Source organism: Ovis canadensis, chromosome 1 (assembly GCF_042477335.2).
Source record: "Ovis canadensis isolate MfBH-ARS-UI-01 breed Bighorn chromosome 1, ARS-UI_OviCan_v2, whole genome shotgun sequence".
Classification (NCBI taxonomy): domain Eukaryota; kingdom Metazoa; phylum Chordata; class Mammalia; order Artiodactyla; family Bovidae; genus Ovis; species Ovis canadensis.
Window position 1 is genome coordinate 117772893 of NC_091245.1, and position 16248 is coordinate 117789140.

General features: G+C 44.7%; 1 protein-coding gene across 11 annotated transcripts in view; it reads left to right on the plus strand.

Moving 5' to 3' along the window:
- PBX1 (PBX homeobox 1) overlaps positions 1 to 16248 on the plus strand; it is a 337025-nt gene that overhangs the window by 229627 nt on the left and 91150 nt on the right. For 10 of the 11 annotated variants that reach the window (XM_069547591.1, XM_069547550.1, XM_069547581.1 and 7 more), the window contains 2 exons: positions 5150 to 5394; positions 11452 to 11642. In XM_069547591.1, the coding sequence (XP_069403692.1) occupies positions 5150 to 5394; positions 11452 to 11642 (436 nt within the window). Of the gene's footprint in view, positions 1 to 1971; positions 2065 to 5149; positions 5395 to 11451; positions 11643 to 16248 lie in introns of those variants that run through there. The other variant, XM_069547559.1, reaches the window with a different exon arrangement.

Consider the following 16248-nt stretch of genomic DNA (forward strand, 5'->3'; position numbering starts at 1 on the left):
CGTGTGAAGAAACAAAGAAAGACCAGCAGGAGATCAGTTGTGAGAGCAGCCCTGACTGTGCTGTGACAGCCTTCTTATCTTGGGCGGTTCACCAGAGAGTTAACCCCAGGGCCAGTGATGGCAGCAAGGTAGATGGTGACATCGGATGCTTTTTAAAGGGCCTGTGACAATTTCTGTGTACGTCACTCACCTGTCTTGACCAGTCTCTTACATGAGGGGTTAGATCTGTGAGAAGGAAACTCCTTTAAGAATGATGACCGAAAGGGTTAAATATATTATTGCGTGACCCTCTTTGCAGAGCAAATCCACTGCAGTTGATTTTATTTTTGGCAATGGAAGTGTACAAATCTCTGTATTAAAATCCTGTATGTACTGATATAAACAGGGGTTTTTTTCCCTTTAAACCCGAGTAAAAGCTGTTGGGCTGGGGAGCAAAGGAGGGGGGGGAGGCGAGGGAGGCTGCGGGGCGCCCATCAGGGAAGCAGGAACCTGATCACATGTGATGGTTGCTGGATTAGGTAACAGCTCCGCTGGTTGAAATTGGATCTTGGAGGATGAGTGTTAACATCTCTGGTGTCCTGGTGAAAGGTTCATTTGAGACTTGCGTGGTGCCACAGAGATAAAAAAAGGAGCTTTTAAATAATCATTTTGTCTCCTATTTGGCAGAGTGCTGGCTTCAAGCAGTAAATAGGTAGCATCACTTTGGCTTAGACATATCGGCCTTTTCATTTATTTATTTAATGTTGGTGGGATTTTTTTTTTTTAACTCACTAGCTGAACAGCCTTCTGTATCAGTGAATCCCAACGCCCGTCTTTATAGTGGTACATTCAGATCCTCTCCTTCTGGGCAGAGATCTGTCCATGCCGGGTTTTTACGGGTCCATCCGGGCCTCGTCGCAGCACACATGCATAGCCCAAGACCCTCAGAACCAGAATCTCCTGTGTTAGATAGTAGAAGAGGAAGGTTTTGTTTTGTTTATGTTGTGTGTGTGTGAATAGTTTTTGTGGTAGTGGCTCTGATACATACTCTGAAATTTCTGTTTTCATAATGATTTGAGTATAATTTGAGGAGTATAATTTGGAGAGGACTGTTGGGTTTGTTTTTCCTATTTTTTCTGTTCTTTTATTTTCTTCAAATCTCTGGTTTGGGGCCAATTTATGTGTCCTGAACTCTAAGGATAACTGCAAGCAAGATGCATTTCATTTCTATCATACCTGTTCCTTCTTGGCCACATTTGGAAACCTATTATATTAAATCCTAGTGAATCCAAATTTCTTTTTAGAGAGTATTTGTATTCAGGATTCATCAAATGATACGAAAGCTAAGCAAAAGGATAACCCTTTCCTGTGTGTGTATGTGTGTTTTTTTTCCCCCCCTTTACCCGCTGTGACTGTCCTGGGACTTCTTTGGTAGGTAGGGGGTTACAGTGTCTCCTTTCAGTGTCCTTGGCAGCTTTAGCATTTCCTTTATTTCATTTAAAAGCAGTTAGATTTTAAGATCAAGAAAAATATTAAGTAGGTAGGTGTGCAGACTTTGTGTGGACAGTTCGTGCTTCCCATGGATTGTTTAAGAGAAAAAGTGAGGCATGGATGTGGATGCAACTGAGAAGGGCTGGAAAGGGAAAATATTCTTTGAAGTAAATATTGGGCACATGGGAAGTACTAGTAGTAACGTGACCACCTGGTCCCCTACCTCGTACCTGGAGGAATCAGCACCAGCACTTTGTTCTGTGTCTGCCTGACTCTTTTCTGTCTCATTCTTTTCAGAACAAATGGAATTTTGCTAGAACAAGTCAGTGGAGTGAGTGTGTTGGTCTCAGGCACAGGTCTGACCGTCCTTACCATCACCTCAGATAAGGCGGTGTGCAGGTAGCCCCAGGAAAGTGTATCCTCACCAGCTGACATTATTCTCTTTTACTTTGCTACCACTGTTGAGACCGGTCAGTGCTGGATCTGTCAGGAAGAGTTGTTTTGGAGTGATGAGGAAGAGCCGCTTGGAGGCGTCACGGCCCGGCTCAGATGTCACCAGCCTCAGCATCTTGAGGAGGTTTCCCATCGGCCGAGGTTGGTGGCCTCTTCTGGAGCGTATTGGTCGTGGGATTCCAGAGAGTGGAGTAGTGTCAAATTTTGCCCCAGCACCAATTTTTTTAATGATTCAGTAAAAGTGCCACAATTACCAAATGGCTCAGAGGTGATTCTTTTTTCACTCTTAAATGACACATAGGTATTTTGTTGATAAAGCAATTAAAATTCATTCAATGAAATTCACTGGGGAAACATCCATAAACCCCCCCACACTAATGTCCTCTGCTGAAAGCATTCACTGGGCTGTACAGGTGAGGAAGGAGAGGTCCAGGGCTCCAACACCATCTGCCTGGGGGCCACGTTCTTCTCCCCGCTACCCCACACCTTTAGGGGCTGGTATTCAGGAAACGGTTGCAGCATTACTTTCCTTTCTTAAGGAAATCTTTGTTAATGGTGATATGTTCTTCTGAGGACTTTGAAGATTTGAGTAAATAAGTTCAAGGAACTGAATAACATGATTAAATCTTTCTTATTCTGAGATCAGGGGGACGATTTCCCATGTAAGTCTTCTGAGTCTACAAAAGAAGGATTTCCTTGGGAAAATGTCCACAAAATTAAACTCCACAATCCTCTAACCTGTGCTGTCACCAGTAAAGCAATTTTATTTTAGTGCAGCAGAACATTAAAAATTCAGTTGCAAGAGGAGAGCCTGGGTCCTGAAGTGTGGGCTGTGCCTGTATCCTTCTTTCCTGGCAGCTCACTCCCTTCCCCACGCCCTCCTGTTGCCTCCTCCTTTCTTTCCTCACTCCCTCAAGGGGTACATGTGTCTCCCCCCGGCCTTTAAACTGCCGCCCCGGTCCACCTGCTTGACTGTCCACTTGACTGCCTCGTGTTTCACAGAAGCGATGCTGCCATTTTCCTTTAGCACAGGACTCGGGCTTTCCTTTGAAACAACTTTCAAGGTTGCTTCTCGTCAGGCCTGTTAGAAGCCAGGAGCATGTGGGCACAGCCAGCAGTTATGCTGGTATTATAGGTGATGGAATGCCCCGAACGCCTCCATGTCCCCTCGGATTGAGCTCAGATCCACCTTTGCTGTCACAGCCCCGTGGGGCTGCCTTGCTGAGATTCGAGAGACGGCTGCATCTGTCACTGTCCCCCGTGGGGCTCACCAGATGCACCCTAGCCAGAAACGGCTCTGGACTCCGTGCTGTGCTGTCGCTCATAGTCCCACCCAGGCCCCTGGACTCTGGCATCTCCACCCCCAGGATTCGAACGAGCAGAGTCTGCTTCTTCTCTGCCTTTAGTTACATCCCTCCTTCCCTACTCTGCCCTCAGTTTTGTTTTTTCTCAATTGGATACTCTTTTCGTGTTCACTCTCAACAAAGACTTGGCTGCTGACGACTAAACTGGGTTTAGATGAGTGATTTACTTTATGGCAGGTTGTATGGCGGTAGTAAAACGAGACTGCCTAGCTCTTCCACTGGTTTACTAAATCACTTGATCTCTTTCAGTCCAAATCACCCCTTCATCCCCTGCAAATGGTCGTGGGGGGTTAATAAAAAGGAGCCTTTCGTGGAGCCAAGCCTCCTTCATCCTATCAGAACCCCAGCTTCTCTGAATCCCTGAGGCAGCTTGTTTAAAGCACCTCACCCTTGATGTACCAGGACGGAGCTCTTACCACCCGGAATAAATTGATCTCAATTTTGGAAAATAGAAATCCCTACTCCAGGGGAGAGGTCTTCACACTTTAGTCAAATTAACTGAATTTGCCTGACTTGGGTTATTTTGGAAATGAAAATTTAGGCTGATCCAATATCATAAAGTCATTGAGTGTAAAAACTTTGTAATAACAAACTCACAGAAAATGTAAAACTAGAAATGAGAAAGGAAACGCTATTCCTTGAGTTAAAATTTAGCAGTTTGGGGATGAAAGTGAAAATTATATTCTGTTATAATTTGTTTGTAGATTTGAAATTTCTTTCATTGTGGTAAAATAGACATAACAAAACTCAGCATTATAACTGTTTTTGAGTGTACAGTTCAGTGGCATTATGTACATTCACATTGCTGGGCAGCCATTACCACCATCCATTTCGAGAACTGTTTCAGCTTCCCAAAATGTAACTCCCTACTGGTTCATTCAGTTTTGTTCAGTTCAGTCGCTCAGTCGTGTCCGACCCTTTGCGACCCCAGGAATTGCAGCACGCCAGGCCTCCCTGTCCATCAGCAACTCCCGGAGTTCACTCAGGTTCATGTCCATCGAGTCAGTGATGCCATCGAGCCAGCTCATCCTCTGTCGTCCCCTTCTCCTCCTGCCCCCAATCCCTCCCAGCATCAAAGTCTTTTCCAATGAGTCAACTTCGCATGAAGTGGCCAAAGTGCTAGAGTTTCTGCTTTAGCATTATTCCTTCCAAAGAAATCCCAGGGTTGATCTCCTTCAGAATGGACTGGTTGGATCTCCTTGCAGTCCAAGGGACTCTCAAGAGTCTTCTCCAACACCACAGTTCAAATGCATCAATTCTTTGGCAGTCAGCCTTCTTCACAGTCCAACTCTCACATCCATACATGACCACAGGAAAAACCATAGCCTTGACTAGACAGACCTTAGTCAGCAAAGTAATGTCTCTGCTTTTCAGTATGCTATCTAGGTTGGTCATAACTTTCCTTCCAAGGAGTAAGCGTCTGTTAATTTCATGGCTGCAGTCACCATCTGCAGTGATTTTGGAGCCTCCAAAACTAGTCTGACACTGTTTCCACTGTTTCCCCATCTATTTCCCATGGAGTGATGGGACCGGATGCGTTACTAGTTCCTTATCCCCCCCTTCTCCCAGCCTGTGGTACCCACAGGTCTACTTCCTGTCTCCATCAGTTGGACTATTCTAGGCACCTCATATAAGAGGAGTATAATTAATCTCAGGAACAAATCAGACTCTCCTTGCATTTTCTAGTCCTCCCATCCCTCTCTTTTTCCAGCCCTCTTCACGCCCATTGCTCAGGTGCCGTTTTGTTAAGTGATTTGAGACTTCTTCAGCCAAATCATACATTGGGAGTTTCCTGTTGTTTTTAAATGTTACTCCGTTGGGTTACTGTCAACACCTCCCCCCTCTTTTGTATCTCCCTGCAGTTTTGAGTATCCGGGGAGCCCAGGAGGAGGAGCCGACAGACCCGCAGCTGATGCGGCTGGACAACATGCTGCTGGCCGAGGGGGTGGCGGGGCCCGAGAAGGGCGGGGGCTCCGCGGCGGCGGCAGCGGCGGCGGCGGCTTCTGGAGGCGCCGGTTCCGACAACTCAGTGGAGCATTCCGATTACAGAGCCAAACTCTCACAGATCAGACAAATCTACCACACGGAGCTGGAGAAATACGAGCAGGTATTCACAGCCATGTGGGGTCTGGGCCCCTCAGTCCTTTAGGGCAGGGCGGAGAAATCAAGAACTCTGAGCTAGGAGGGATCCGAGGCACTTAGCCTTTCCTGGAGATTGCCATCCGGGATCCAGTGTTTCTGGCCTTTCCCCAGAGCCACTTGTTGAGCTTGAGCCCATCAAGTCCAGGGTCTCCAATGTTGAAAGCTCAGGCAAACTGGAGACAAGATCACTTAAAAAATAGTTTAAAAAATAGATTCAACTGATGATTTTAGGAAACTGAGTCTATGTACAGAAACAGTCCCTGGCGCTCCAGAGCACTGTCCCTTGGCATGCAGCTCTGGGGCTCTCGGTGTTGCAGAGCCTCCAGGTGAGCTGGGGAAGTGTGTGTGTGTGTGTGTGTGTGTGTGTGTGTGTGTGTTTGGTGGTGGCGGGGGAGGGGTGAGGAGGGTCCTCTGGCTCATTAATTAGGAAGATGCCTCACGGCCCAGTGCTCATGGAAGCCTATGGGAACGGATACTAAAACCTGGCCTTAAATTCCTTCACTCTACCCAGATTAGTTCAAATGGAAGTCCATCATACTCTGACTTTCATATATAGTATGTAATATGATACGCATCTCCCTCTATAAAAAAAGTAGAGGGTCTCAGGGGACCCCTGGGAGTGGACAGAGTTGACTCCCAGCCCTGACATGCTGCTGATGGTCTGTGGGACCCAGTGGTCCACATTCTGTGCCTCAGTAGCTGGTAGTATTCAGCAAAGAGCTGTGGATTTGGAGCCTAAGCTCTCAGAGAGCCATAAAAGGATCATATGAAGGACAAGTTTAGAAAGGCTTTAAGTCACAAAACAGTATATAGATGTTGTATGGTATTCTAATAGCACCCCTCTCTACTAGAGCCCCCCCCCCCCAACACACACACACATGAATTTAAATGTCAATATTGTTTCCTCTGGTCAGTATGAGCAACACTATTTTACTAGGAGTCCTTTAACATCAGGATTTCCTCCCATTATTTAGCTGACATTAGTTGGTTGTCATATTGTTGGATGTGACATTTTCCTGAAATTCTAAGTTAATGTACTTCCATAGAATTGTTAGATTTCTGGCTTGCTTTCTTTTTTAAGAATCATAGAAGAAGAAGGAGGAAAAAAAATCAAAAAGTAGAAGACCCTGTACCATCCACTTAGGACAGTCTAAGTAAAAGGCAAATGCAAACTTAATAGAATATATAAATTTTAAAATAGAAATGGGCATTTTAAAATTTAAAGTGGAGAAAGTTTCATTATTGCACTCCTATCTACCTTTGAAATGGATTTCTACAGAGTTTCTACTTTTATGAGGGAAGAAGGTTACTATGAAGCTGGAAGCCAAGTGTGGTGAATTTCAGCCACAGGACAGGTGTAGGGAGATGTGAAGGGGAGCAAAACAAAAGTCATTTTGTGGTAAGAACCTGTGGATCATCACCCTCGACCCTCTCAGGGAAGAATAGACATTCTTATCATGATGTAGACTCTTGCAGAGATTTTATCAGACCCCAGGAGAGGCTCAGCTCAGGTAAGCTGGTGGATCCATGACACGTTCCCCGCCTGGGCCATCACGTTAGAGTTCACAGCCTGCCCCAACCAAGGGGATAGTTTGGGAAGACTCACGGGGACATTTCCTGTAAAGGTCCCTAGCTAGCCACTTGGTTCCCCCCCGCCGTGCTTTTCCCATTGTACCTTCACCACTAAGCTTGGTCTCTGGCATAACCACCTATCTAGACCTGGTTTCCAGGCTGTGTTAGTTGCTCAGTCCTGTCGGACTCTCTGCGATCCCATGGACTGTAGCCCACCAGGCTCCTGTGTCCGTGGAATTCTCCAGGCAAGAACACTGGAGTGGGTTGCCATTCCCTTCTCCAAGGGATCTTCTCAACCCAGGGATCGAACCCGGGTCTTCTGCATTGCAACTAGATGTTTTACCGTCTGAGCCACCAGGAAACTCCAGGGGCACAGAGTGTGGCTTCCTCCCAAACCTACAACTGAGATGGGTATTAGGCTGGATGGTGTTAAAAACTAGCTTTCTTTGTAGCTCAGGTTGCCAGCAACAAAGAAGAACAGACTGTCTTCTTGATCTAACCCCCCCTTGTTGCTCTTCCATCTTCTTCCAAAATGCCTAAAGCACTTTTGTCAACCTAACTGTACTTGTTCCAGCACTTTCATGGATGCCGTCCTCTCCGTTCTGATACAGGTGAGGAAATGGAGGTCAGAGAGGTCAGATGGTATATCTGGGTCACACATCCAAGGAGGGAGAGATTACCCTGGAATCTAGATGTGGACCCATAGCCCAAGGCTGTTACTGGAGCAACACTCAGCTCCACTTAATATGGAGCAAGTGTGGGTGTCTGTAGACAGCGAAATAACTGGCTTGTCCTCTCTGGTACTTTCATGGAATAGACTGAAGCTCTCTAAGAGAGACTAGTGATAAAAATACTTTCCTTAAGAAACTTCTCATAGACACCTACATATTCTGAATAACAGCAGTGCTGGAAATTGGGAACTTAAACTGCATCCATTTTGCTGATGGGTGGGGCTGTACTCCCTCTCTGTTACTTGTTTGGTCCGGAGTGACCCAGTCCTGAAGTCTGCAGGCTCGATGGTGGGGTTAATGGCGACCTCCAGGAGGATTTATGCCAACATGCGTCTCCCACAGCTGCTGCCGCCGCCAGTGTCCCATCCCTGCGGCAGGCCGCTGTTGACCCACGCCTCCGCAGGAGACCCTCGGACATTCACAGGCAGGTCTAGTTCAGTCTCATGCGGGATCAAGTTAGGTCAAGGTAGTAGTAGTCTGTATTTATTATTCTTAAGAAGTACTAAGAAATTATTTCCTTATTTCTTTGGACATTTTCTGGGTAGGAACTGAATACTGTTTAACACACTGTGTGCCTAATAATTTATTAATATTAGTTGTATTGTTAATTAGAGTAAATGGCAGATTGTGAGGAAATTATGCCATTAACCTTCTAGCTAGTAAGTCTGAAAGATAGATCTTCTTCATTTTTTCTGTAAGCATTCCTCACAGGACCTTTTTAAAAAATAGGAAACCTTAGTAAAAATGTCAGTCTCTTAATAATACCTAGATGGTTGCTGGATTGACTATTTAGAGTCGATTCTGTTGTTTTGATTTGTTTTGTTTTTAGTTTGGTGATGATAGATAACCAGAGCATCAATTAGCTCTCCAGTAATTAACTACAGTAACCCTCCTCACCCTTCCCACTCGTCATGTGCTCTCCCCCAACCCCCACCAAAAAGACCTGAATCAGCCATTGTTTCACCCTGAGGTTATGAGATAAAGAAGGCTTCTAGTGACTTGTATTAGAAAGAAAGGAAAGAAATTGTTTTCTTCATTAAAAAGGGTCGGTAAACACCTTTTCAGCCAGTCTTGGTAGCTGAGGTATGTAAGAACTAGCTTAAAAAATAAAGCTGGCATATTTTGATAGATAAAACCAGGCTATCAGAAAACTGAATTTTCTTCCAAGTGCTGTTCAAAAAAACAACAAAAAAAGATACTCTTGTAGCTTTGCAGAGTTCTTCAGTTTTTGTAAGTAATGCTGCCAGGACATTGACAAGGCTTAGTCTCCAAGGCTGAACTGGGGTGGGTTAAGTAGTCCTTTCACAGCCAAGGAAGTCTTAAGATCCCAGTCATATTCCTTGCTGAAATTGGCAGCCAAATCCAGTTTGAAAGACTTAGAGATGAATATGAGCTGAAGAGAGTGCAGGAAGGAAGCTTCAATTCTAGGATTAAATTGCTTATACTAAGCAAGATTTGTGAAGAGCTTCTCATGGGTCGGCTGCTCCTCAAAGTGCCCTTGCCCTGGAACCCGGGATGTCTCCAGAGGCAGCTGGAGGGGTAGCTCCAGAAAGTGACTGTCTTTAGGACAGTCTTCAGCAGTCTCCTCGTCACAGAAACCTTCTGCCTGCGAGGGTTCCATTTAATTAATAAATCACTCCTACTCCCCATTCCATCGGGAGAACCTGGCCTCACCGGAGTAGTGCAGCTTCCGAAGGTGCTGAACTTGGGGAACTGAGGAGGAGGCCTGAGTAGTTCAGGTCCTGAAAGAGTCTGGATCATTGTGTTCTGCCCATCTAAATGGACTTGGAGTTCCTGTGTGTTGTCTGTTGTGTGTTCCCAAGCAGCTGTTGAGCAGCTGCCCTGCTCCACCTCAGCAGTGGGTGAAAAGACTCCACTGTCTGTTTAGGGCAGAGCAGAAAGGGGCCCAGCATCCAATGCCCTGAGTAAACACCAGATATTGTGAGTATTTTTATTCACCGTAATGAAGCACATTATTAGCCGAGTACTGTGGCTTCCCAGCAGAGAGGGTGTGCGCCTGACAATACTTCCTTCACGTCCAGCCCCTCCTCACTTTGAACCCCCACCACGTCTGGGGTGGGGTGGGGGGGCGGGTAGGGCCTGCAGCCCAGCAGGGGTTGCTTGCAGCATACCTCCCCATCATCCCTCTCCAAGGCCTTATAGACTTCCAGCCAACTCGCTGCCAGGCTTTATTTTCCTCCCTTTGTTGTACAGCTTCGGGGTGAAGGGGCTGTTTAAGTTGGGGACAGATGAAGCTTATAATAAGATCTTGTGTTTATGTAGCAATTTTTCATAGTAAGGGCAAAATGCTCTATGGACCTGATCTTCTGTGGATTTCATCTTCAGCATATATATACCTGCAGAATAGAAAGAAGCTATTTGTGACCTCCTTTATTTGTACCACGAGGGAAACTGAAGCCTGGAGAGGGTTGCCCCATTGTGATCATATGCTGGGTTACTGAGTTACCTATACTTTAAAAAGATAATAAGGACACACTATATGGCCAGACACACAGTAACTCATCTTGTCCTTACCACATTCTTTGAGGTACTGTCCTCATTTTGCAGATAGGAAAGAGAAGGCACAGGGGTCTTGCATGACTAACCAAAGCCCCACAGTGAAGTGAGTTCCTGGGCAGGGTGTGAATGCAGGCGGTCTGTGCTCTTAGCTGCTGCCCTGCTCACATGAGTGATTTACTCCATCCACAGCTCACTGTACAAGGAGCGTGAGGATTGCTGGCCTTGCTAAAGAGGTAGGAATGATTAAATCCACTCTTGGATGAATAAAACAAGGCGCTGAGTAGTGAAAGCAATTGCCCAGATATTCATGGAGACAGGGTCAAAAACCAGGCTTCCCAGCCCCCAGTGTAGATACAGCCCATTGGGTGTGTCTGCTGATGTATCTTTGGCCAGCAAACCTCAAAGGATTTCGAGAAATTAACAGTGAATGTATTACTGTTACTACATAACTGACAGCTGTGAAGAGCTTTGTGTTGTAAAAAACAATAGCAGTGCAGCTTGAGCATTAATGAACATGATTCTGCAGTATTAAGTTGGACACTTTGAGTCCTTAGTTCGTCAACCTTCAGAGCATCAGCTTGCCTTTCTTGCTAACAAATTTTCCACAGTTTTCCAACATTGCTGTGAGTTAAGTGTGAGTAGATGTTTTACTGAATGTCCCTTAAGAAAACTAGACTCCAATAGTAAGTAATAGTAACTAAAAGAAAGGGCAGTGGTGTTCCAAGGAGCAAGTTCAGAGTCTGGGAAAGAACAGACCCCCTGGCCTGGGTTTAGGGAGTGTTCAGGCTGCTTTTTGATGTGGGCCTTCATCTCTTGGGCAGTTTTCCCAACTGTAAAATAAGGAGGTGGGAAAAATGATCTCCAGTTTCACTTCCAGAGCTGATAGTATATTGGTCTATAACCTGAGAGTTTTCTCTCTGCAGAGGTATTTCCTAAATCCTCTAAGTCATGTTTTGAATTTGTTTCTATACAGATTCCCTATTGTAAATTTCTTCTCCCCTTAAAAAAAATCCACATAGTGATGAAAATTATAATCAAATGGGCTGAAAGGGGTTTCTGGTCATCTCTTTTCTTTTTTTTTTGACAAAATGCCACAAGCTAGCCCAGTTTTCTTTACCTGTACACATCTCTAGAAAGACCTGCACAGCCTCACAGCAAGGACCCTTACCACATCACGTGTCTGTCTTCCTCCGTTCCAGGCATGTAATGAGTTCACCACCCATGTGATGAACCTCCTGCGAGAGCAAAGCCGGACCAGGCCTATTTCCCCAAAGGAGATCGAACGGATGGTCAGTATCATCCACCGCAAGTTCAGCTCCATCCAGATGCAGCTCAAGCAGAGCACGTGTGAGGCTGTCATGATCCTGCGTTCCCGGTTCCTGGATGCGCGGTGAGTCCCCAGGAGAGGCCTGTCCTTTGGGGGGAACCACTGATTCAGGGTTAGAATCCAAGCGGGCCCTCTCCAGAGGCTCCATTGTCACTGTGTTCAAGGCTGAGCCAAGTAGTAGCCTGAGAAAGGTCAGGGAAAGGAAGGCTGCAAGCGTCGATAGCCATGGGTTTTATACAACTCCAGGAAAGTGTGGGGATGGGATCATTTTTATGACCACTGCTACTCACTCTGCATGAGAAATTAGGATGGTTTAGCTACAGGGACAGAAGAAGCAGGACTTTTTGTTTTCATACCATTAGTGGCCTCTTTCACAGGAATAGGTTGAAACTATAAGCCCGTAGAAGGTTAACCAGGTATTGCAATCACATCTTTTCTTCAGGAAAGATGGTTCCAGTTGAGAGCTGGGAATCTCTGCCACACTTTATGTTGGCGGAGAGGGCACCTAGTTAGCTTCAACAAATGTTTATAACTAGATTACCATGTATCATACTCTGGGCTGAATTTTAGGGGCACAAAAATGAAGAAGACATGGTCCCTTGGGCATGGAGGGGCAAGGGACTGGTCTCATATGGGCCAGATTTTCAATCAAGATTTAAAGTTTTCTGACACTAAGGTGTGACCTGAGTTGTGAGTTCAAAGAATCCAGTTGAAACCATGGATAGAAAAGTCCTTTAGGACAAAAACTAAAACCATAGAGCAGATAGTCTTAGGCCCACTACTCTCTACACTGGTGAATTTGTGCAAATCCTTTTGATTTCTTTGGCTTCTGCTATCCAGCATGTAAGATAGTGCTAGTCATTATCTTTCATCTACTCTAGAAAGTGGTGTTGATAATTGATCTAATGCATGAGTTTTCAGTGTATGGACATCCTTTGTGATCCGCAGCTCACCTTAAATTAGTCATTTTCTATAAATGCAGATTTCATCATTCATTGTTTCAATTCCTGAATGTAATCCCGATATATGATTTTTATTATAAGAGCACTAGCTATGTCATGGTCATACACCATTTAACGATCTGTAGTTGAGTTCTTTGTCTATCAGACACACAGATTCTCTGCTTTTTCATTTTTTTTTCCACCCTAGAAATTATAGACTATTCAGCTCCATTACCTACACTTGTGTCTGTCTTCACAACTGTGGTCTTTACAGTTCACAGACCTCTTTAAAGCTCCCTGGCACCTCCAAAACTCTCTTTCATTCACTGTGTTTTGGGTCATGTGGAATATGAAATAGGAATGTCAGCCAGCAAACTGTATCTCTGGCCTAATAGAAATACATAAAGTCAAGAGAAAGTCCAGATGAAGAGAGCTTTTCCCAGCTGAGCACAGTGCTGAGAGAAGGAAGGCCCAGGCCTGCTGAAGCAGGACACCCCTGCCCCAGGTATCTCCCTTGCCCTGTCCTGCAGCCAGCCTGGCTTCTTTACAGCAGGCTGCTCCCCATGGTATGAAGTGCAAGTGACTGGTGGCCTGTGTCTGGGTCTTTCTTTCCCCTGTGTTGTGGCCGCCATCACTGTGCATGTATTGTTTACATCCCCCCATGGTAACTCCCCTCGTTAAAATGCTGGTGTTGGCATTTGTGTTGGCAGATATTGGAAAAAAATTTAAAAGTTGGGTCCAGACTGGGTTCTTTTCAAGAAAGAAGAAATCAGAGAGAAAGGAGGAGCAGAATCATTTTCTCATAGGACTTCCTCTTTCAGTAACTCAGCTGTGCCCAGTTGAAGGTCAGACTCCAAAAGGCATGAAACCAGGCAAGCTTTGTACACAGTTCCTTTCCCTTCCATCAGCTTTTGTCTAGATTGTTCTAGTTGGCACCACAAGGACAGTCATCATAAGAGAGGATCTTTTTCCTGCTTTGGTTGCAACCTTTGAATCATTGCCTCTGAGCCAAGGTTCAAAACTAAAACAATTAACCAGTTGTCATTATTATTAACATTAACTTTGAGGGTGTATTTAGTATCACTGAGAGAATATGACCCCAGATGCCAACACAAGGATGAGCAAATGGTTTTCCCATCTCGAAAAATGAATGTTTGCCTGGACCTCATGATCAAAGTAATTAATATCATTGCTTCTAATGCTATCTATTATTGGGAAAGCTAGTTAAACCCACTTTAGTAAGAAAGACACACTCACTGTTGATATTTACTTGCTGCTCTAATCCATGCATCTGATGGGCAGGACTTCATTAAGAAACGATTTCATGGAAGACAAATGAAATACAAGGGAGACTTGATTCAGTAACAGGATTAGTCTTCCTAATATAATGGGTTTGCAGAATTGAATGTTACAGCTTTGCTGTGTTACATTCCTTGTATTTTCTGCTCTTGAAGAACAGATTACCACAAATTTAGCAGCTTAGACCAACACAGAGTTGTCTCATAGTTTCTGTTGTTCAGGAATAGCAGGTTAACCTGGATCCTCTGCCCTCGTCTCACAAAGCTGTAAGCCGGGGCTCAGCTGAGGCCGTGCTCACAGCTGAGGCTCATTCCCATGGCGCAGGATTCAGTTCCTTGTGATAATAGGACTGATGTCCCCAGCTCGTAGAACCCACCCTTCCCATTGACAGGGCTTACAGCTTGGCTGCTTCCTTTCTTCCTGGATAATGTCACCGTTTTAAGGCTTTAACCTAATCTCCCATTTCATTAACACAAAGTCAGCTGATTAATAACTTGATCATAGGAATCATATCCTATCATTTTCACTGTCCCCCCAACATACACATTCAAGGCAGGGGGAGTACTCCAGAGTGGAATCTTACAGATCTTCTTAGGAGTCTGCCTTCCATACTCCCCAGCTGAGCATTTGGCCAGGTTGTGTCCACTTGAGTCATATCCTTCTTTTCTCCCTTATGTTGATTTAACTGTGCCAGAAAAGTTTAACTTAAAAATTCTACTCCTTCATTCAGTCCACTTTTATTATTGTATGTTTTATATCAAGCATACTGCTGTGATAAGTCTTTGAGATGGAACTTGTAAACCTTCTTAATGGTTTTCAAGCAATACAATAATTTTAACTTTGTTTTGTAAAAAATAGTATCTTGCTGGAGAAAGCAGCAAGCACATGGTTGGAAATATACCTCTGCACTCCACCGTTCCAGTTAAGGTTATAGAAAATTATTTAAAAAGAGGGTTGCAAGAAAGGAAAGGACATCCAATATGATCTGGCTGCACTGCCACTATATTTAGATGTGTTTACTTCTATAACTGAGTTTTTACTCTTCCAAATGCTGTATTAGCCTCTGGAATAACAAAGATGAAAAGAAGACGTGTAAATGTGGGTCCCACCTTCAAGAATAATCCCCTGGGCAGGTGCTCTTATAACTGAGCGTAAAACTGCACATGATCACAGAAAGTACAAATGCCAAATTCACCCAAAGGGGCAGAGACTGGAGAACTGGGGAGAGGCAGACAGTGCTGAGTCTCAGAGGACTACCAAATAGACGTTTACCAAATAGAAGGCATCACAGAAGCAAAGTAAACAACATAATTCGACTTCGACAGGCATTACTGACTGGGATGCTTACTATGTGTTGGGCACCAGGGTTTCAAATACGTGTGAAACACGGCTCCTCCCCTTGAGGATTTGCTGTTTAGTTGGGAAGACACATGTAAACTTGTGGCAAATGCTGTGGGAGAGAAATACACAGAGTGGTTTGGAAAGGCACGGGAGCATGAACGCCGTGTGTGTCTGTGGGGAATAGGGGAGCATATGATGAATCCAGATGAAATTAGGAAGAGCATGTGTAGGATGAGGGGAAACGAGACACTGGGGATGGGCTTGATCCACTGAAAGACCTCAACTGTGCCAGCAAAGACTGCGGATTGTCCTGTGAAGCAGCAGAAACTCTGAGCTGTTTACGGAAGGAAAGGTGAAAGTTCTCAAATGACACTGCTTGGGTTCAGATTCTTGCTATAACCCTGACTACATCTGTGATCCGGGATAAATGGCTTATCCTTCCTAAGGCTCAGTTTTTGTGTCTCCAAAATGGGAATAATTCTATACACAGGAATAAATAAGATAACATATTTACAATCTAGTGTCCGGAGCATAGTGTTCACACCATAATTCAGCTATAATATAATAAGGATCACTATAGTATATTATTATTGCTATCATTATTATTATTATTATGATCAGATCCATGGTTTAGAGGAATTCCTGTGGTGATTTTCTTAAGGATTAGCTGAGTCTTATGCTTCTCAAACTGGGGAAATACAGAATAAATATAAAATACCTTCTCAATTTTACTCAAATATGTGGAGAGCAATATGTTCAGATAAACACTGCTATATGATGGAATAAGATTAAAGAAGGAGGTGCTGAAGACATTTAGGGCACCCCATGGCTGAGAGCCCAGGCTCTCCTCCAAGGAGAGCTATTTGGGCACGATTTCAGCCTACAGTTGTACTGTATAGTCTGTGGCTTCTTGATTTTTAATCTATATTAATTACAATATAATGGGGCTTTCCTGGTGGCTCAGAAGTTAAAGCGTCTGCCTGCAATGCGGGAGACCTGTGTTTGATTCCTGGGTCGGGAAGATCCCCTGGAGAAGGAAATGGCAATCCACTCCAGCACTCTTGCCTGGAAAATCCCATGGACGGAGG